This window comes from Orussus abietinus, unplaced genomic scaffold (assembly GCF_000612105.2).
Source record: "Orussus abietinus isolate OABI.00-Male unplaced genomic scaffold, Oabi_2.0 scaffold3, whole genome shotgun sequence".
Classification (NCBI taxonomy): Eukaryota; Metazoa; Arthropoda; class Insecta; order Hymenoptera; family Orussidae; genus Orussus; species Orussus abietinus.
In genome coordinates, this window is record NW_019395984.1 from 1546907 (window position 1) to 1567553 (window position 20647).

Below are 20647 nucleotides of genomic sequence, written 5' to 3' on the forward strand. Positions count from 1 at the left end.
TGTTGGACCTCCCGGGCGAGGATAATTAAATGATAAAAAGAAAGCTCGCTCACTGTACTGAGTCCTGAGATAGGCGGCGGCCAGCCTCAGGATGGAGATCTTGTCCATCCGACGAGAGCTCCCGGCGACCGTGGGCACCAGGGTGGCCATCGTCGAGATGTTCGTGTTGAGGTTGTCTCGCCGCTGCTTCTCCGCCATGTTACGGGACGCCCTGGGGTTGCTGGAAAGACAAGAGGGAAAAAGGAAACGCGTAAGTCGCGGCTCACTCCTTCGAACTCCGGCCGCCATCTTGGGTATCGTTCGGTAACGCGCACGTGTGCACCTTCTTATTACGGATTACGTGGATCGGCACGGTCGCGGAGGTGACGACGCGGGGAAGCGACACTTTTCTTTTCTTTTTTTCTTCTCTCACAAGGACAGAGTACGGTACCGTCTGCATCGGTGCGCGGTCGCGTTCAAGTTCACGTTGGTTTATGGGATGTCATCACTGTTCCTCCCAACCGCTTGCGTTAGATCAACCGAAATAGGCCCTTAAATTGACGTGAAAAATGTCTAGCCTTCCTCGGCCGAGATGGAGAAAAAAAAAAAAAAAACGTCACATCGGCAGCCATTTCGCGATAACCTTGTACCCTGTCGCTGGAGCAGATCGAGCAGAGGGAACAGGTATCTCCGGCAGAGAGATTACCAACGTGTACATTAGAACCGGTCCGATAAGCGCCTCACAAAACCCGAGGTGTAAGGACCGCCTCGACCCATTTCCAGGGCGATCTCCGGGAGACCGGTCTCCGTCCCGGGGAAAATCGCGTTTTCTTCCCGCTGGGGGAAATCGCGTCGCAAATCCTCGCCCCGCTGGGAAAAGGACGCGGAGACGGAGGACGTCCCCACCGCGAGCTTTTTGCGACGCGAGCGTCGGGCTTCGCGATCCTTCCATCGACGTTAAAAATGCACATCGCGCGGCCATGAGTCAACCTCCGAATAAGGGACACCGAGAGTTTTCTCGGATACCGTAAAACCCGAGGGGCCTCTCCTTCTCTCAAGAAAAGAAAGAAGAAAAAAAATGGAAAATAAAAAGGACCGCCACCCTGCGCCCCGAATTTCCAGGTCCTCGTGGGCGGGGGTCGTCGGCCCGGCCGCGTCTTTTTCCGCGAAAAATATCGAAATATCGTCCCTACTTTTCCCGAACGTTCTAAAATTACGAGTGGCGTCGCGACGCCCGGCCGGGTGGGTTCAAGGACCTGTTGCGCCCTGTGTCGGAAACCCGCCGTCCCTCGACATGCGGAAAATGGTATTTCCCTTCGCCCGGGTCTAGATCATCGGGACCAAGATGGCGGCGCGCAGGGGGTCGCGGAACCGGCGACCCGACGGCGAGCGTCGTCTGGACCCGTTCCGAGAATCGATTCCCGGGGAGTCGCGTGCTCGGGGAGTGACGCCCGCTGGCACGCTTCGGCATGCGGCACGATTACCGCAACATTGTAACCACATAGTTGCAGATTCTACGCGCCAGTTATTAATAGTCGAGGAAGGGGGGTACAAGGGGTCCGATCGTCCCGCGTCCCGGAGTAATGCCAGGCGGAATTGCATCGACCGATCGTCGGCCACGGCAGGTCGAAGATCGAATTTTCCCCGGTCGGTCCCGGAGGAACGAAACAGAGAGAGAAAGAGGGAGAACTCTCGGAGGCGTGAAAAAGGGAAGCCGAGAAAAAGGCGGCGGTCGACGTGCCGATGTCAGGCCGACTGCATCCGCTGCAGCGGCAGGCCAGATAAGCCTTTATCATCCGCGCTCCCCGGCGACCTTGAGACGCATCTAGGGTGACCCAACGGCGCGCCGGTTGGATAGGTCAGGATTCGCGGAAAAGTAATTCCCGACGACGGCGAGGCCTTCCTCGAACGCCACGCCTGGTCGGCGCCTGCTCTCGGCGAGGAGACCCGTCATAAAAAAAAAAAAAAAAAAAAATATAAAAAATATATTCCCCACGGTTCCTAACGTCTCTCTCTCTCTTTTATTTCCTCCCCACCCCGAAGGAGGGGAGAGCCAGGCCCAACTGCATCCGCTGCAGCTGCGGACCGGATACGGCGAGATAAGGCATTATCGTCCGAGTCCCCGTCTCCCGACTACGAGAGATTCACCAGGGGCGGACCAACGTCGCCCGGGTTGGTTAGGTCAGGACCGGGATCTCGGAACAAAAGGAAGCGAGTCCCCTCGCAGCCCCTCGGCGTAGGTTAGCAACCAAGGGCGTAGGCCGGTGCACCCAGACGCCGAATATCTATCCCGGGTTAATACGCATACTCGAACCGAAATCCCAGGCGGAAGGGTTCGCCCCCTCGAACCTCGGGATCGCCGACAAAGAACCGGAAGGAGGTATCGACTGGCTAACCTCGGATGCACTTTCCTCCATCCCGAGATTTCCTCCCGGGATATAATAAAAGACCCCGCGCCTATGCCGAGGCGAGAGAGGTTAGACGCCACTGTCGCCCCGCTAGTCGGGTAGGTCGGGGCCCGGGATCGGAATAAAAGGACGGGAGTTCCGTTTAGGCCAGGGTCAGCGATCAGGGGCGCCCAGGCAGACGCAACAGAACACGAGTTCGAAGGACCGAGGGAAAAAAACAAAGGGAGCCGAAAAGGGCTGGAAACGCGCCCAAAGGACTCCTCGGAGGAGACGAGCCCCATGTATAACCGCGGCGTCGAGGACGCGCCACCCCGGCGGCCATTTTGTCTCGAAACGCGGGACACGCGGGACGGAATCGAAGGAGAGGAAGAGAAAGAGATGGAGAGACAGAGAGAGAGGGAACGCGGAGAAAGGAGGCCCGCCGCCGGGTTCCGAGACTTCTTCGCATAGCGATCGACCGTAATGGCCACGCCGTACGTGCCTCGAATGCTTTTAAGTGGCGGGGAAGAAAGGGATACGGCCGAGTTCGCGGGAGCGAGAGAGACGGCGGAGGCGGAGGGCAGGTTCGCCGAAACGAGTCGGCCGGGCCAACATGGCGTCGGAGGGAGTCGGCCCTGTATGCGTGTCCTCGGATGCCCTTCTGCAAACTGCGGTGCCGAAGTCGACGGTAAGGGGGGCGTCGGTGTGCGTGGAAGGAGTCAGGTCGGGGGGGAGGGAGGAGGTACGTGCGCCTGGGATTTTCCGTGTGGGTATAATTTATAGGCGCGCAGGGGGGTTCGGCTCGACGGCGTTGGATAGGTCGGGCTTTGCGTCGCGGTCTGGAGGTCCAAACGCGATATCCTTCGCCTAGGTGTGCGCATGTACGCTCGTATTCCCCTGTATATATTCCAGAGGGGTTCGCGAGTAAAAACTAACCAATCGGGAGGAGCACCACGGCGAGTTCCAACGTGGGGTCGAGCAACGGACGCGCGGCGGCGGCGGCAGGTTCGGCGAAACGAGTCAGGCGATCCAAGATGGCGGCCGGAGGGACGCCACCCTCGCTCGGCCTACCCTACCCTACGGCAAATTGCAGGGTCCCCGCGTCGCCCGGTCGACCTTGGGCGCGTATCCGTCCCCGCGGACGCGCACACGCAGAAATCTCGCCCATGGGTTTAATTTATAGGGACGGAGGGGCTCGAGCGCGGAGCGTTGGATAGGTCGGGGGCTCTCCCCGACGCGGTTCTCGAACGCCGGCGCGGCCGGGCGCCGAGCGTTCCCATGTATCGGACGCGGATTCGCGAATTTGATACATAACGCTCCACCGACCTGGACGGACGGTGAATTCCTCGAGTCAGGGAGAGAGACTGAAACGGAAAGGGTTAAGGCTAAGGCGGGTCAAGGATTCCGGGATCGAGGAAGGGGTTGAAACGGCTCGGATTGAAATCGTCGACGTCGGGAGGAGATCGAAAGGGGTTAGCCCGGTGCGGGGACAAGGGACGACGAGAGGCACCGTCGGCCTCGCCCTTCCGGCCGCCTCGCGTTTTCAAGGTCTCGGCCCTGGTGGGGGGGGGTTTCAAGGGCCCCATAGGGCGACGCCGGAGGTCGGAGGTTGGCGGCTCGCGTGCAACGGCGTACCCGGGGACGACGAAGTCGGTCGGGGATCGATACTTAAGTCTGGCGGGGTGGCTATATACGCGGGCCGGCGATACGAGAGGGCCGTTTGCTCCGGGAGTTCAAGGTCGAAAAGAGCGGCGGGCGAGGGCGGCCCCGAAGAGGGGAGGAGCGGCGAAAGGGGGGAACGGGAGGGAGAGAGGGGCGAGAGGCAAGGACCCCTCGCCCCGTCGCCGCCCGGGACGAGCACGACGTTGCCAATTTTCGCCTGGGTTCCGGCGAAGTTAAAGAAAGAGAAGCATTCCTTTTCCACTTTGGCAGGTTACCGTCGATCGAGTCCGGGTTCTCGGCGCCGAACTCGCGCCGGGAGGCGAGCGAAAGTCGGCTAGGTCGAGGACGGGGAGGGGGAGGGCCGGGAAAAACGAGAGGACCGGGCCAGGTTGGGAGCCACTGCGAAATCCGGGCGTCGTCCGCGGCCTGCCTCACTACGGGGCTGCGTGAGCCTTTCGGCCGCGGCGAGAGAGCCCGGTCAACAGCCCCGTCGATCCTCCCCACCAAATCCTGGCCCACCCCGTTCCGCTCCCTCCGCCGCGCGGGAACCTTTCCTCTTCCCCTCTCGCGCGGATCCCCCCCCTCGGATCCCTCCTCCCGGGACGTGGACGACGATCTAAACCACGCGATCGTCGGGATTTCAAAAGGATCGTTAATTAACGCGCTCGTTTCCGGCGGGCGTCGAGTCGGGCGCGCGTAACCGAGAACATGGCGTCGTCCGGGTGGTAACCCTAACCTCTCCACCGCGGCCGGCAGACGGGGGTGGTGGAGGGTCTCCCCCTTTTACGGGCACTTCGACGCGGACGGGAGGGGGGGGCGCTCGTGGGTGAAACCAAGCCCAAGGTCACCTTCCTCAACCCTTCCTGCACAAGCGGAGGGTGGCGTCGCTGCCGGCGAGAGCAGGGGGAGCGTCGATATCTCCGAGTTAGCAGGAAAAGGGGGTAATACCCGAGCATTTCGTCCGAGATACCGCCATCGGGGCAACGGGGATATGAAAAAGGTGAACCTGGCCGGGAGGCGACCTCTCGAGGGCCTCGAAAGGGCCTAGAAATTCGGGGAGGAGGGAGCGGCCTTTCCGCGGCGAGAGGGACGCGTGGGCGCTCGGACCCGTCTCGGTTAACGAGCCGGTGAAAGAGTGAATTTGCGCCGGTGGTCGCCGGGGGCCTAGGAGAGAGCCGCCGCGAGCGTATTTTCGGGTGTTCGTCCCGCACCCCCGGGCCGCGAGATTGCCTTATTTATCCGGCAGCCTCGCCAGGAGAGTCGCGCTCGACGGACGGCCGAGGAGAGCCCGTCTCCCCTGAATGTCTCCTGAATGAACGCGCCGCTAATAAAGCAAAATGGGCCGCGGTAATTTATTTAGTTGCCCTGTTTGCGCGACGCCGGTGTCTGACTCGCGGGAGCGTCGTGCCGCGTCGTCCCAGCGCCCCCGCCATTTCTTTTTCTTTTTCTCTCTCTCTCTCTCCCTCTCCCGCGCCCATTTACCGTCTCCCTGGACGATGCTCTCCCGAGAACCTCGTCTCGGTTATCACTTCACCCCTCCGCGAGTTCCGCCGTAATTCGTAATCGCCATCAATTACTAGATTAAGGGGATGTGAAAGTGGCACCGGAAAGCTCAATCGTTCGTAAAACTTTTCTCCGAGCTGGGTGTCTCAAATCGTTTCATAATTTAACACGTGAATACGGAGACCCTAAGGTAGGTCCTGAATTAAAATCTCATTTTTTATAAACTATTTTTAAAATACCCATAAAGAGATTTGAAAGGAATTGAAATTTCACGAGCTTCGGGACCTTCCTTACAGTCTCCCTATTCACGTTGTAGGGTTTCAAATTATTCGGTATATCGAGCTGGGAGAAAAGTTTTATAAACAAAACCTCACTTTCACATCACCTTAATAATCGTCATTAAATCCACGGGGGTGAACGGTGCCCTACGATATCGGGGGGGAGAAAACGTCGATCAAGTGCGGCCTCTCGGTCGGTGTACCACCAACGACGAATTCCCGACTTTACGGCCTGCCGACCGGCCGGCGAGACTCTCCTTTATCTCTCCTCTTACTCCTCGTATCCTCTTTTCCTTTCTCTTTTATAATCCCTCCCCTCCCCCGGGGCCGTAGCGAAGGAGACGAGGGGAAGCGCGCGTCGCCCCTCGAGGACTTTTTTACGAGAGTCCAGGAGGACCGCGACTCTCGTTCCTCGAGATGGCGGCGCCCCCCCCCCCCCCTCCCCCCGAAGAGAGTTCCGACTTCGTAAAGAGGAAAATCGTTAAAAATTCCTCTCTCTCCGGGATCCCTCGGGGAGGCCGTCGATGGGTCGTCGAAGCCGACGTCAACGGCCGCGCCGAGGCGCATTCTCGGCCACGGGAAGGAGGCCGGCCATCGGATCGAGAAAGCGACCTCCATTCGCGTTTCGTTCCACGCCCGAATATACGCGGGAGGCGTAGGATCCCTGAATGGGACGGCGGCGGCGATTGAAAAAGAAAAAAGAAGAGAAGAAAAAAGGAAAAGGGAAGAAGAAAAACCAAGAGGGCCCCCTTCCGGAAGGAGAAACACGCCGCGCCGTCGAGAGTCGGCGCGGCGGCGGCCATCTTGGTACCGCTCTCGGGCCTCGCAAAAAAGTCCCGAGACGATCGGGCCCCGGGAATGAAAATTCAATCCGAGGGCCTGCCGCGACCTCGGGAAGGGTTTTTATCCCCGGATCGACCGAATGGACCAGAGACGGGCGTGAAATTGGGCCGCGATCGTCGGGGGGGCATCATACCAAAGGTGAGCCTCGTCGAAGGCCACAGGTGCTCCAGAGTGTGGACAGCTGTGCCGACGCCGGGGACAATGCGGATGCTGTTTAGTCAGTTGTACATTTCCAGTGTTAACAAACACCTGTACGGCTAACGACCCTTTCCCGCGGCACGGTAGACTCGGGATAGGAGAGGGCGCCTTTCTCGAGAACTGCAACTCCGAGCCAGGACAGGAAGCTCGAGAGTGGTCGCGAGCCAGCCGTGAATTACGACTAATGTAAGCGCCAACGATTGTTTTTCACGGTCGTCCAGTCATTAGCGCTCGTTTTAGACCCCAAGGCCCCTAGTACTATAGGGGCCGCGTTACTTATTGTTGGACTATGGCATTCCCACCGTGTCGTCGCGGGCGATTAAAAATAAGAAGCGCGCCCTCGGTCGATCGCCGTCTCCGCTCGAAGGGGTCCTTTACTTCCCGTGACGGAAATTCGGAAATTCCGAATTCCTCGTCCTCGCCCGTTCGACCGCGCCGATGGAAATTGAACGTCCACGTGGTCGAGAACTCGGCGAAAATCCCGGGTCGTCAGAAATCGTCGCTAAAGCGGTCGGGCCCCGGGTGACCTCTGACCGTAACACGCGCCACCGAGTCGCAAGTCTCGGAATCCCAGCGAGCGGCAAACTCGTTAGATCAGTTCGCCGGCTAATTACCCGTCCGGCAAATTACCGAACCGGGTGGATAACGTGCCCCGGCCGACGGTCGTGTATCTTTAAACACCGCGCAAAGTTGATACTCCCGTCGAGGTTGTGCCCGCGATTCCGTCCCTCGAATCGATTATCGGGAGAATCGACCCAATTTGGACGCAGGCCGAAGAAAGACGGCCGCGGAGGCGCATAAACGGCGAATCGCGTTCCCGGCCATTATGGCCGTCCCCGCGGACCCTTTGCCGTAATTAATCGACTTAACGTGGACATTATCGATGCCGACCTCGATTCGATTAAGCCCGACGTCGACTACGGGCGGCTCTTTAGGGGCCAACGAGAGCGGTGGTCAAGGCATCGGAGTCCCCGATCGGTCCGTCGCGATAAGGGCGAGGTTTCCTCCTTTTCTCCTCGCAAGGTCGGCATCTTCCACGTGCCGGTCGCCCCCTGGGTCCGCACTCGTCCACCCGGAAACTAGTAAGCGGTAAACCTACCTCTCTCCCGTCTGGCGATCTCGGTATCAGGAACGCGATATCGCCCTGCAATCGGATGCAGACGTGGCCCAGACGTCAAACGACACCCGCGAGTGGGAGGACCTTACGATCCGCTAAAATCCGACTTCGGCCTCTATTTCTCTTAGAGTCGCTTCTCCTCCTCGTATCCGGCGCCGGGGGGTCCTCGGGGTCTTCCGGCTCTTATTCCGACTCTCGTGACTTCTCCGGACGGTTAAGCCACGCGTACGATCTGACTCTTCCTCCTCCCGAGGACGATCGGTTGGTCAAGGTCCCCATAAAAGAACCTCCGAAGGTTGGACCCTCGAGGTCGAGAAGAGCCTCCTCGCGTGGTTCCTCTCCTATCCGTTTCTTTTTTTTTTTATTTCCATTCTTTCCTTTTCCGGGATCCCGATTTTCGCGGGTCCGACCGATCGCCACCTCTTCTCCTTAAGTGGTCGCCGATTCTCCTCGTACGCCGCGTCGCTCTCTTTCTCTCCCTTTCTCTCTCGATCGCGGCCACGATCGAGGTTAAAACGCAATACGGCTCTGCACGCGCCGCAGCTGCACGCGAACGGTCAGCACTCGGGCCACTCGAGCGCATCAGTTGCAACGCGAGCAAAATCGGTGCCATCGTGGGAACACGAGTGCGGTTTAATGGCGGAATGCGGACATCCCGAGGGCACCCATTAGATTTACCTTTCCTCGAGTGGTACGATAGCCGAAATTGCGGCCGGATAAGACGAGGGAAAAAAGAAAAGGAAGAAGGAGAAATAACCGCGAAGACCCGAAACCCCCGTCCCGACGCGAAATCGCAGAGACGCCCGCAGCGGCGACGTCGCATCGTCGCCTAGCGGCTCCGGAAAAGTCTCGCTTACGTAACGACAGCTTTATCGCAATGGTGAAATGTTATCTACGGACGGAATCGGCCTAATCACCAAGGCCAGATGAAAAAAAAAATTATTAATAGCACTCGATACGCGTCCGCGCATCGAGACCGCCCGGTGACGTTAACGCATCCGCGGACAAATCGAAAGTTAACCCCGAAAAATCAGCACAGCGGAACAGTCCCGCGGAAAACTTGAAGACCGATTGCAAACGCGCGCCTTGGATACGTACACACCGAGTACGGTCTACCGGACTCATTACCGGGGAAGGCCGAGTGGAAGGGCCGCGAAGTCCGAGAAGGCCCGACGAGGTCGTCGAAATCGACTCCGCGGAATGGATTTCCGCCGAAGGCCGCTATATACATGATATATATATAATGTATATATTCCTCGCGCTATATCGAGGAGCGCCGCGACGGTCTCCGCGTCCCGATATACGGAGCCAAAAATATATACACCCGTAAATATAGATCGGTGGGAATCGGTGCAGCCGCGACGCCGACCCGACCTGCACCGACGACGGCTCTTCCCCGTCGTAATTTCCTCGGCTCGCGGTTTTCCGCGACCGTGACGAAATCACCGTCTACCGGAAGTATCTACGAATTTCCGTATTTACTTTAGCGACGGGCGATCGTATTCCCCCCCCCAGGTCCCACCCTCGCTCGTCGCCGATGACAAGAGGGGCGCATTATCGCGCACCTGCGGTCGCCGCGTTTTACATGACAATTCGCCGCGGCGTTCCCAAGAGACGCCGGAAAAGGGGGACGACCTCTGCTAAAGAAGGAGGCGATCCCTCCGTTTAAACCCCCCCCCGCCCGAACTCGGGCGTTCCTCCCGTTCCGTGGAATTTTCGCGGCGTCTCCACGTGCCCGTCGACGAAATCTACCCCGTGAAACGCATCACCCGGGCGACAACCCTCAGCGGGACGTCCGCGTCGCCATTTTTACGGGGTTGTTACCCTCCGGTCGCCATCCGGGCTCCTCCTCCGCCACCCCCGCGCGGCGAGTCGTTTGGCTCGAGTGCATTTACGGTGCACGAGCGCGCGCCCCCCTTAAAATTTCCCTCCCCCCTCCCCGTTCCCGGAAGACGAGAGGACACCGCCGGGGGTCCGTTCACCGACGAGAATTTCCACTTTCCTGGGAAAAGGGATATCGGTTCCGAGGACGAGGAGGGAAAAATCTTGGAGACGGAAGGCGAGTGGGTACCAGTGACGTCACCGGGCCGGAATCCTTCCGGGGCTCCCGAAGGTTGGCGGTCTCATGCATTATTCAGCACGCCCGCGGATCGCGGAATTAAGAGGGGAAAGATAAGGACGCGACCGAGCGAGGGAGGATAAATATATCCCATACGATATCGCGACCCGTCCTCGGGGGTAACGCGGAGTACCCGAGACCGTTGCCCTGGTGCAAGGACCGATGAGTCCGAGACGATAGACCGAGGCGAGGTCGTTACCCGGAAACGCGGTTCCTGTCCACCTCGGACAGGTGTTTCCGGAAGAAAACGGGCACCCGGGAGTGCCTTGAAAAATGGCGGCGCACCTTGGGGTAGGTCATGCCTCTCGAGGGTCGCCGAGTCGTCGGTCCAGACCGCGGGCGTCTCTTTTTGCCCGCCCGATGCATCCAGCGGTGCATCGAAGCAGGAAGCTCGGCGACGAGAGCGGAGCTCTAATCGGCACGGTGCGCCTACGTCGACGTCCGTTTTTTCCAAACATTTGTTGACAAAGTCTCTCGCACCGCTCGCATTGCGCAACCGCTCGACGATAGCACCCGATACGAACAACGCAGATCGCGATGTCTCTTAGACAGAGGACGCGCTAGGTCGGCCCCGCTGCACCCGCGTCTGCACCGGCGACTCCACCCGCGTCACGCAAGTCGCTCGAGCCAAGGCGCTCCTGGCCCGGAGGAACTCCGTCGGCTCGGACGCATTCCTCGGATCTCCCGTGTGACGATCTCGCCTCGTCGTCGCGCCTCGTCCCCAGCTGACGCTGCGTTTCCGCGGCCACGCGCGACCTCCCCCGCAGGACGTCCTCGATTACGCAAAAAAAAAATACGGCCGATCGGATTTCGGTCGCGGAAGGTATCGAAACTTCTTTCGACGAGTTTCTCGAAGGGCCGCAAAGATGCCGCCGAGAGGAGGGACGCTCCTCTCCGAACGCTATATATATGTATTTTTTTTCTTTTTTTTTTTTTTTTAAACGCTCGACACCCACAATTTTCGTCGTCACCCGTTCCCTAAGGGCAAAATCGGACACCACGTTCCTCCCGGGAATTACCTTCGAGACGGATTATTTTCCCGGAGACGCGCGGAAACTTTGTCGACTCGGGCATTCCGCGGATTATCTCTCGCAATTATCTCAGACTGCTTTCGCGGCGTTTCAGCGACGCTGACGTAGCCGCCGCGAAATTAGACGTACGCGAGGCCTCATCGTAAACCATAAGAAAATGTCGTAACTCGGGGGAAAGGAAAATACCGGGGCGAGAGTCGGAACTCCACGAGGCGGTCGACGGTTTCCTCGAAAGAAGAAGAAGAAAAAAAAAAAGAAGATTTTAGAAAACCGCGAAAACGTCGGGCAAGGTTCTCCTCGGCCGCGGAAAGTAAAAATAGAGGTAAAAACAATCCGTTGCGCAATCGGGCCATTCGGCCGGTCTTCAATATTTGTAAATCATTCCTCTCGTTTGCGTCTCGTCGTTACCCTCGGTCTCTTCCCCCTTTTTTGTTTCCGCGTAAGGTCCGCTCTTTACGAGGAGATGCGAGGAGGTCGCGGCACGGCTCGTAAATTTTCTCTCCGACCGCGAAAAAGGAACACCTCTCTTTTTCCGATCCCACCCGAGATTTCGAGAGTCCGGAAATCCGCGCGACCGATCGTCCAAAAAAAAAAAAAAAATAGAGTTTCACGGAATCCCCGCGGTCCACCTACCCCAAGGTGGCGACGAGATGTCGGCAATAAATATTAAAAATAAAGAAAAAATAAAAAACGACAATCAATCAAATCCCCCCGCCTTTTCGCGTTATCAGAGAGGGGGGCAGTCGCGATATCCTCGGTCGGATGGCCTTCCAAAAATTCGGAGAAAATCGGAGCGATTACCCGAGGCCGAGGGATCGACCGAGGATCGATTTTCGCGATATCGACTGGCAGATCGACTGCATCGAGGACCGACAGTTTCCCGAAACGCGGCGGAAAACGTCACCGCGGGAGCGTCTTGGAGCCCTCGTCGCGTATGCAAATATCTCGTCACAGGTACCAACCGCGACATCGGGAGTTTTTTTTTTTTTTTTCGAGGCACACTCCGTACGCGTGTACGTATGTACATGTAAACCGCTTATAAATAGCCCGCACGAGAGAGAGAGAGAGAGAGAGAGAGCGAGCAATTTCGCGTACTAGCTTAAGTGATTCGCGAGAGGCGTGGGTCGTTGATGTTACGATACAACCGGAGAGAGGATCGATCACGGGAGATTCGGTGTCGGCCGAGAGAGAGAAAGAGAGAGATGGACAGGGACAGCGAGAAAGAAGGGGGGCCCCCACGGGCCAAAAGACAAGCGCGGATATGCAAATGAACGACAAATACGCGAGGGAGACCGCGGAGAGAGACCCGGCCGATCCAATTTTGCCATCCTGAGAAACGGCCGCCATCATTGATAACGCCTAGTATCTCCTTACTTCCAGGAAGGATTATCGAGCGATCGAAGGTACGGAATCGCGATCGCGATAACGGGCAATCGGGGCCGGCGATTACGCGGCCGATGAATCACGCTTTCACCCGGCTGCAGAAAGGGGGGAAGAAACGAAAAAAATAAAAAAAAAAAATAATTCCGCGGTATCTAATCGCCCCGCGGGGAAAATGTGGAAAATTTGGAAAAGGCCTCTCAAAAGCGAAACGGCTTACCCGAGAGAAAAAAAAAAAAAGAAAGGGGAGAAGAAAAAAAGCACTTAGGGGTATCTACGTCGGCGATAACGAAGCGATTCCTTGTTTACCGTGGTAGTTACCACCTCCGGGGGGGGACCGAAATCACGGGCGGAAAATCGAGGAGGCGTCGCTACCAAAGATTCGGATGATTTTCCGTCATTTTCTCGGTAGCTCGTTATGACTAACACTTGGTGAAAATTCCAGCCCGATAATCGGCCAAGTATGCCACTTATTTTGTATACAATCGCGCGCACAGCAACCGAGCAAGGCTAACGGCTGGTATAGCTACCGCGATGCGCGAAAGAAATCCTTCGAGAACAACGGCCGGATGCGAAAAACGTCTTCGAGATGGAGAAAGAGAGAGAGAGAGAGAGAGAGTTCTCGTTACCTCCTCGCGGGGAGCTTCCAGGTGAGCGCTCTTCGCGGCTCCGATCAAAGTGGCGCATAATAATTGATAATTGATCAATTAACAAACCGCGCTCTATCGCCGGCGAGTTGGTCAATTAATTGCGAGCGAGGGTAACGGTCGGGACCCGGGGGCATAACGAGCGTTTCATGAAAGCGGTCTCGTTGCATCCCGGGATGCGCGGCGAGGCACTCCTCGCGGAGAGTCATTAAAGCAGTACGCCGAGTACTTTGCATACTATGGGCAGATTCTTGCGCAAGGCTATAACGGTCAGTAACTGGCGACCGACCGGCCAGCCGCGTATAATTTGCAGGAAACGGTCCGTAATGTTAATCGGAGGTCGCGTAATCCCGATAATTAGCCGTCAGGATTTCATAAAAAAAAAAAAGGGAGATAAAAAAAGGACAGGCAAAAAGAAAAAGGAGGAAATTCCCTCGCGAGCGAACTAACGATAATGACGATTATTCCGCGACGGGCTGCGGCGAGGCACTTTTCCGCGGGTATTCGGCCAGGTTGAAAGTCCGCGAGGAAAATCGCCGGACAATGAGACTCCTAGATACGAGCGTGCATGCGTGTACCCAGAGGTGGGTATACGTGTACAAGGGACGGAAATAGAGTCCCAAGGCCGTTTAAAATAGGCAGGGCGATGGGCATACGTATGTACGCGGCGTGCACGGACGCGCGAGGTCCAAATAAAATTGAAAGCTATCTAAAATAGAGGAACGCTCGGACGCTATTGCCCGCGAACGGCGCGTCGCTCTTGCGCGCGGGACGCTCTTGACATTTCCCGGCCTTGACCTTGCCCAACGCTCCGCGGAAGGCCGGGACGCCCCGCCGGCGATAAAGGGGTAGATTAACCGGGGAAAATCCCGGAAAAGTCGTGGGAAATCGCTGGAAATCGCCATTGGACATGGGAAATCACTGAAAATCACCGGAAATCGAATCTAACCGCACCCACCGGATATCGCGATTCCCACGGGCCGATTTTCCGCAGTTTTCTTTCGCGGATCGTTTCCTGTCACCTTCGCGCCGCCGCGAAAACGAGGTTCGTCCCTAGGGATCGATCCCGGTGTCGGCGAGAACGGAAGGAACGACGTCCGCGGGTCTCGGAGAGTCGCACGACGGCGACGGCCCTCGCGGCACGAGGAACCCGAGAGCCAGGAAACGGGGAACTCGAGGAAATTAACGGGCGACCGCTCGAGAAGGTATCTCGGTTATTTACGATCGGTTGCGCAACGGCAAATTGATTTTGCGAGAACTCGACCGGTCGGGCCCAAGGGCAGGAGAGGCCGCGAGAGAGCTCCAGTCGCCAATCTGTCTAGCGGACGCGCCGCGCGGCCCGGCCTTAAGAGCGAGAGAGACGGGTCAACGGCCGAGCCGGCCGCGAGAGCGAGAAGCGCGACACCGGACGGTCCCTCGCCACTCCGGCGAAGGATCGAGAATAAAGAAATCCCTCTACGTAGCGGGAACGGAATGACGCCAGCGATCGTCCGCCGATCGGCTTTTCCGAGCTCCCGCCGAAGGCCGCACCGGATACAGGAATAACAGATGAAAAGAAAAGGAAATAACGAAAGAAAGGGGAGACCGCGTTACAAGACACCGCCATGGCGGATTTAAACGCAAGGACGGCGCGAGGCTACCGGCGTCGTCGGATCGCTGCAGAAACGCGCTATATCCTTTGAGGCGGAGTCTAGATTGTTATTTCCTTCCCCTCCCTCCCCCTACTATTTTTTTTCCCTCTTTATCTCTCCGCCCACCTTCGGTTTCTATCTCTCCTTCCCGCACGGGGGGCATGTCGCGCCGATATCCAATCGGGATTTTCCTGATGATCTCGCCCACCGGGGAATCGGAGAGAGCTCGGACTTTATCCGATTCGATTCTTCGTCAAGAGCTCAATTTGTCCGTCCCCGTTCGAGCCGCAATCCCGGCCGTCGTCGAATCTCTGAATTTACGGTCAGGCGTTATAATTAATCCCCCCCCAAGGGCGGCCGATTTCCCGAGATCTTCGAACTTGGTCCGCGTATACGTGGCTCGCTATTTTCGGAGCGTTCGAGCCGAGAACAGGGGAGTAGGGAAAAATGAAAAATCGTAGGGGGGTAAACCGAACGCTAGAAAAAAAAAAAAAAAAAATATATCAAACGACTCCCTCCCCGGTGCATTTCCTTCCGTGTACGATAAACCGAGTTGTTCCCCGCAAATCGGAGGGTAACGCGACCGGAGGGGTGACCTCGCGTTAACCGGATCGCCGGGAAGCGTCGAGAGGGAGAAGGAAAAAGAGAGAAAGAGAGGGGGCAGGCCTTCGAGTCGGCGGTATAATTAAGGGCGATACCGCGACTCGGTAAATCCGCGCCTCCGACCTCGCCAATCTCGCGGGGAGTGCGCATCGAGGCGACGTTTTTTATTTTTTTATTTATTTTTTTTTTTTTTTCGGCGCCGCGACGCCACCCCGAGATCCGAGGGAAGATACTCGGGGCGGCGGTACGCGGGGCACATATAAACCGCGGCAAAGGACCTCAAAGGACATCTCCCGGACCGCGATCCGGGACAACCGCGTTAACGGCCGATTTCGTAGGCGGAGGCGTTTTCCCGACGTAACAGGCACCTGCGCCGCGGAGGTTACCGCGCGTATTTACTCGGCGTTACGCGCGCGGCGTCGCCGGACCGGTTCCCTTATGGCCTGGAACCTGCGCGACGCTGACATCACGCCGGTCGTCATTAATCTCGCCGACGAGGGAGACGGCGAGAGGAAGAAAAGGGACGGTGGAAGGCCGCGAGAGCGGACGCGGATGGGCCGCGCGGCGTAAACCGGGATCGCGACCGCCTCTGCACCGTCGCGACGGCGACCCTGAGATTCCGATAGCCGCGACAATCGGAAGACGGAGGGTCGCGCTACGGTGACGATGCCGGTGATACCAGGAGCCGGACGTACCGATTTCCCTCCCGGTCGAGATTCACTTTTCCGCGGCGTTTTATCGGGAGCGAGGCCTTGAGCTCGCCGATTACCCGGCCTCTCGGTATTACGGATGTAGCGGCGGCACGGCCGTAACTAACGTAAGGATGTAGAGGACGTGGGACGTGTTTCCCGGCGTCCGAAGGTGTAGATAACGTCGTTTCCTCCGCCCACCCGGCGGAAGAGAGACCGCGCGGAAAACCCTCGGTCCGAGACCACCGAATTTTTCGGGACAGCTTAGAGAGGTCTCCAAAGGAAAGGGGGAGAGGGAAACCGCCTCAAACAATCAAACAACGCCATCCCGAAGGTGATAATCGCCGCGGCGTCGTTGTTTCACCGTAACTCGCGTCGAGGAAAACACTCGACTGGCAATATTTATCAACCGACCAAATATTTCGTCTTCCACCGGCAGACGCGAGGTCTTATCGGGACGGGCGACGCGTCCATAGCCTTCCAGAGGTCGCGATTCGAGCGGGGCCCTGATCGGTGTCCTGCCTATTCCAAAACAAGAAAACAAAAAAAAAAGAAGAAAACGCGTCTTTCCCTCTCTCGCAGCCTAAAGTCTCCGTCTAGGATGGACCAAGGTACGCAAAAGCCGCGATATTCAGCCTAGCCCCCTTTCCACGTATAAATAGGCCGTTCAGCAAACTTTGTGGAAGGTTACCATCCTTGGAGTACCTCGATACCAAATTACGCGTTTTAGATTTTCTTAACCGAATTCGCGCGCAACGACGCTCCAAGGGGACGTCGGCTGACCTGGGCATGGGAAGGTCCATGGCGGGGCGGTGATGCGGATGCTGCTGCTGTTGCTGCATCTGCAGTTGCTGCTGCAGCGCTTCATCCTGCGCTCGGGCGTCGGTCTCCGCGGGGTGGAGGTGGGGGGGCACTCCCCCCATGTACCGGTGTTGATGCGGGGGCCACATCACGAGGCCTAGTGATTCCGCCTCGGAGGGGCGAGCGGCGGCGCCGCCCGGAGGGCCCGCGACTCGGCCGGTGCGCCAGGCGGTGCAGCCTCGCCGCCGCCGGCGGCGGCGGCGGCCATTTTGGCGAACGCTGTTTTAACGGCTGCACGCCCCGGCGCCTTATCGGCGTCCTCGGCTCGCTTTCGCGGGCTGTTTGTCACATTAAAATTAGCCTTGGCGCTAATCTCGCACGCCCGATCGCGACCGAGGACAGATAAAGCACTTTTATCTGGTCGCGCTGGCCGCGAGCGTCCATTGAAAGTTATTACTCGAGCCCGCTGGCCGGCCGCAGCCGGGCATCCGCCAAAGGGGAGCTCGGTACCCTCGCCGAGGGCCCCGGGGTCGACCTCGACCCCTCTAGATCGCCGGTTGTTGGTCCAGGTCTTGGGAGAGACCTCCGGCGAGTCGCGTCGGTCGAGGCTTGCCTTCCAGGCGCGAAGACGCCCACGTGGGTCGTGACGGTCACCGCGGGGACGACGCGATAGACCTTAACCTCCGCGGGCGCCGGCCGATCGCGACGAGAGTCGCGACCTTGACCCGGTACCCCGGGCCCAAGGCTGGCGCTTCGCCCCGAATCTCCGTCGCGCGGACGATCGCGAATGTTAACTCGCTGGAGGCTATAACACGTGGATATATGGGATTCGGATTGGACACCACGCGGAGACACTCGCGATCCGCGTTCTCGCCGGTCGGCGACTACCTGGCGCCTCGGCGGAACCACCGGGACGCCTAACAGCCGGTTATAACCTTTACCGAGTGATTGCGCTTCTCGGCGTTGCACCAACCCACTCGCGCGGCTTTATCGCGTGGAGAGATAACCTCGAAAATGGCGTATACTCTTAATACGCTTTCCTTCTCGGAGCCCGGTGAGCGAAGGGACCGGGGCCGGGTTTCCGTCCTCCAGGGGCGACGGGATCGACGGGACCTCGAACTCGCGCGACCTCTTCGCGGGGAGGAATCGGCTCGGCGTGACGCGGCCGAGGATGCCGGGAAGGCGCGCCGGCTCGGTGCGCGCGCCACGACGGTCTGCGGCGGACTGGCGGCTTTCCACTAGCCCCCACCACCTCGCCTCGCGCGCGCTCCCCCCACCCCTCTACTCCGCGTCGCCTGGCTACGCGCGTCGGCTTCCACTGCCGGCGCGCCGCGTCGGCGGCGCCGATAGAAGCGCGGATTTGCGTGTTATGATCAGCGGCTCCGAGGCCTGGACCGCGATCATCCGCCGACTCGATTTTATCGAAATATAAATCCGTTCGTTATCGCGACCACCGGGAGATACCTATCCGCAGACGGATTATTCCCAAGGAGAAGTCGTAAACAAGACCTGGACGAGGCGACGCGACGCCGCGCGACGTCTGACCGCAACGCGGCTTCCTCCACTTCGGGGGACGCGCGACTCCGAAATTGTCGGATTTACGCGTCGCCTTGAAAGGCACGCCATGGGAATTCCGTGGCGGAACGTTTCACACCGCGGGCCCGATTCGTAAACGGTCTTTTCTTTTCTTTTTTTTTTTTTCTTGCTAGCGGCCTTCCAGCGCCTTTCTTTGGCTCTTTCGAAAATAATTGGAAAGGACCCCATTGGGCTGCTCGGAGATTCCGCACCGACCGAGGGGTGCGCGCTTCTCTCCGCGCGACTTGTGCGCACAAAGTGGGAATCGTCGCGCCGTCTAAGTCCAAGGACACGCGGTAAACGCAATGACTAAGCGCGCGTTCGTACCTATAGATGCAGGATGGCTCGTTGTTTATGACTTCGCGGGCATAATGCGAGCTTGAACATGTAACCGCGGAGATTTACGAATAAAGTTGGTAATTTCGCCCGTCCAGGCCGCGCGAAGAGTCGCGAGGGTCTAACTCGGTAAGGATGTCTCACCCATAGGAGGTGGTGCTCTCCGGGACGGAAGCTGGAGCGGTGGCGGCATCGTCCTCGTCCAATTCATCCTTCATCCTCGCGGATAGCTCCTGGATACCGAGAAAAGAGAGAAAAACGCATTACACGGCGGCTCGTATCGCGCTCGTAAAGTCCCGGCGCGTCCGGGGCATTTAAGACGTCGTCGGGTCCGCAAACAGAGGCCATAATTCCGCCCGACTTCCGCAGAGCCCCCGGGACATTGCTTTATTTTCGTCGACGGACCTCCAAAGTCGACGGGAAAAGGGGGGATCTCGATTTCACCCGCGTCTACCCCGCGTAGGCGAGGCGGTATCTAATGAGCGCGACAGTTACCTCTCTCTCTCTGGAATTAGAACCGCGAGGCGGCCTCGACTTTGGAGATCGACCGCGACTGCCCGCTCGCTCATGGACGCGTCGTTCTTCTTATCGATGCTTAAGTCGATTAAAAATATCGGGGAATATTACAAATAAAAATAATAAAAAGGCTCCAATTGGGGGGCAACTCCTAGCCGTCGCGAGAAGGGTACGTGCGGATCATCGGAGGCCGCACGCGCCGAGCCGCGATGTGGAGGCCGCCACAAAACAAAGACCGGCGAACAATGTCACCGAGGTTGTCAGGGATTCGTGAGTTAAGCGAGAGTCGAACGGGAGCGGAGCGAGCCGGCATACGTGATCTTTTCTCTCCCCGCGGCCGATTTCCGCGGCGGCCTCTCCGCGGAGTCGGCCGATCGGGACAAAGGAAAGAACCTCTCTCCTTCGATTCGAGCCCGGTCGCATTTTTTTTTTTTCCGCTCAGGGTTGTCCGCCCTTATCGAGCCGCGACTCGACCGCCGTCGAGCGGCCATCCAGGAGATGGCGTCAGGTAGGCCTATGTTGTTGCGCTCGGGCGTTGACTCCGCGGCGGTATCGCCCGATTCCGCAGCTCGCGCGATACGCGGTTGATAAGGGCGACGCGCACCTACGACGGCTTCTTCGAAGGTCCGCAGTCGGAAACGGCTCGCGCCGGTCGTTTTTCGAGCTCCAGGTTGTTCCGCGGTTTAAGATAGGGAGAAATTAAATGGAAGCGACGTCGCCTCTCTCCGCATCCGGAGACTTCAACGCGCGCACCCCGTGGGTGGTTCGCGGGCCACCTCGGAAGGGGTGGCGGGGTCGCGAGATGATCTTCGCCGTTGAAAATCGTGGTTCGTCCTTTCCCACATTTTCCGCCTTCTTTTCGGCCGGGCTTTGACTTTGCCGTCTCTCCCCGGGCCGTGTTTTTTAACACCGGGTCCCCGAGCGTGGGTGGACGCAGGAAGACAAAGAGCCCCGGTGCTCGTCGTTTCCGCAATCGAGCCGTCTAGACTCTTTTGTTCGCGTTCCGCCCGATTTTTGGGGGTTAGGCTAGCCCCGTCCCCTAAAACGCGCCCGCCACGAGGAGGCATCGAGCGAACGGACACCGCGAGTCGACGTCGTCGAGGAAGTCGAGTCAAAGTAAGTCCCCTGGGTTCCTCCGGTTCAATGATCTCCACTCTCGCGATCATATCGTCGCATATCTCGAACGTACGAGCGGCGTCCGAGTGCGGTGTAAGCGCGCCTCCGAGGGGCCATTACGCGACCGAGTTTAACTGCGCTTAATAGCGATTTGTTAGGACGTTGAGACGGTTCGTCGAACCTGCAACCGAGAGCCCGGCGATTCGTCGAAGCGCAATCACCGGGAACGGAGCACT

At 58.3% G+C, this 20647-nt stretch overlaps 1 protein-coding gene across 5 annotated transcripts in view; it reads right to left on the bottom strand.

Annotated features, from left to right (window-relative positions):
• LOC105699099 overlaps positions 1-20647 on the bottom strand; it is a 37721-nt gene that overhangs the window by 8924 nt on the left and 8150 nt on the right. For 2 of the 5 annotated variants that reach the window (XM_012423828.2, XM_012423827.2), the window contains exons 1-2: positions 16851-18080; positions 54-220 (exon numbers count right to left, since the gene is read on the bottom strand). In XM_012423828.2, the coding sequence (XP_012279251.1) occupies positions 54-220; positions 16851-17017 (334 nt within the window). In that variant the 5' untranslated portion in view covers positions 17018-18080. Of the gene's footprint in view, positions 1-53; positions 221-7949; positions 8936-16850; positions 18081-18923; positions 19013-20647 lie in introns of those variants that run through there. The other 3 variants (XM_023433913.1, XM_023433914.1, XM_023433915.1) reach the window with 3 other exon arrangements.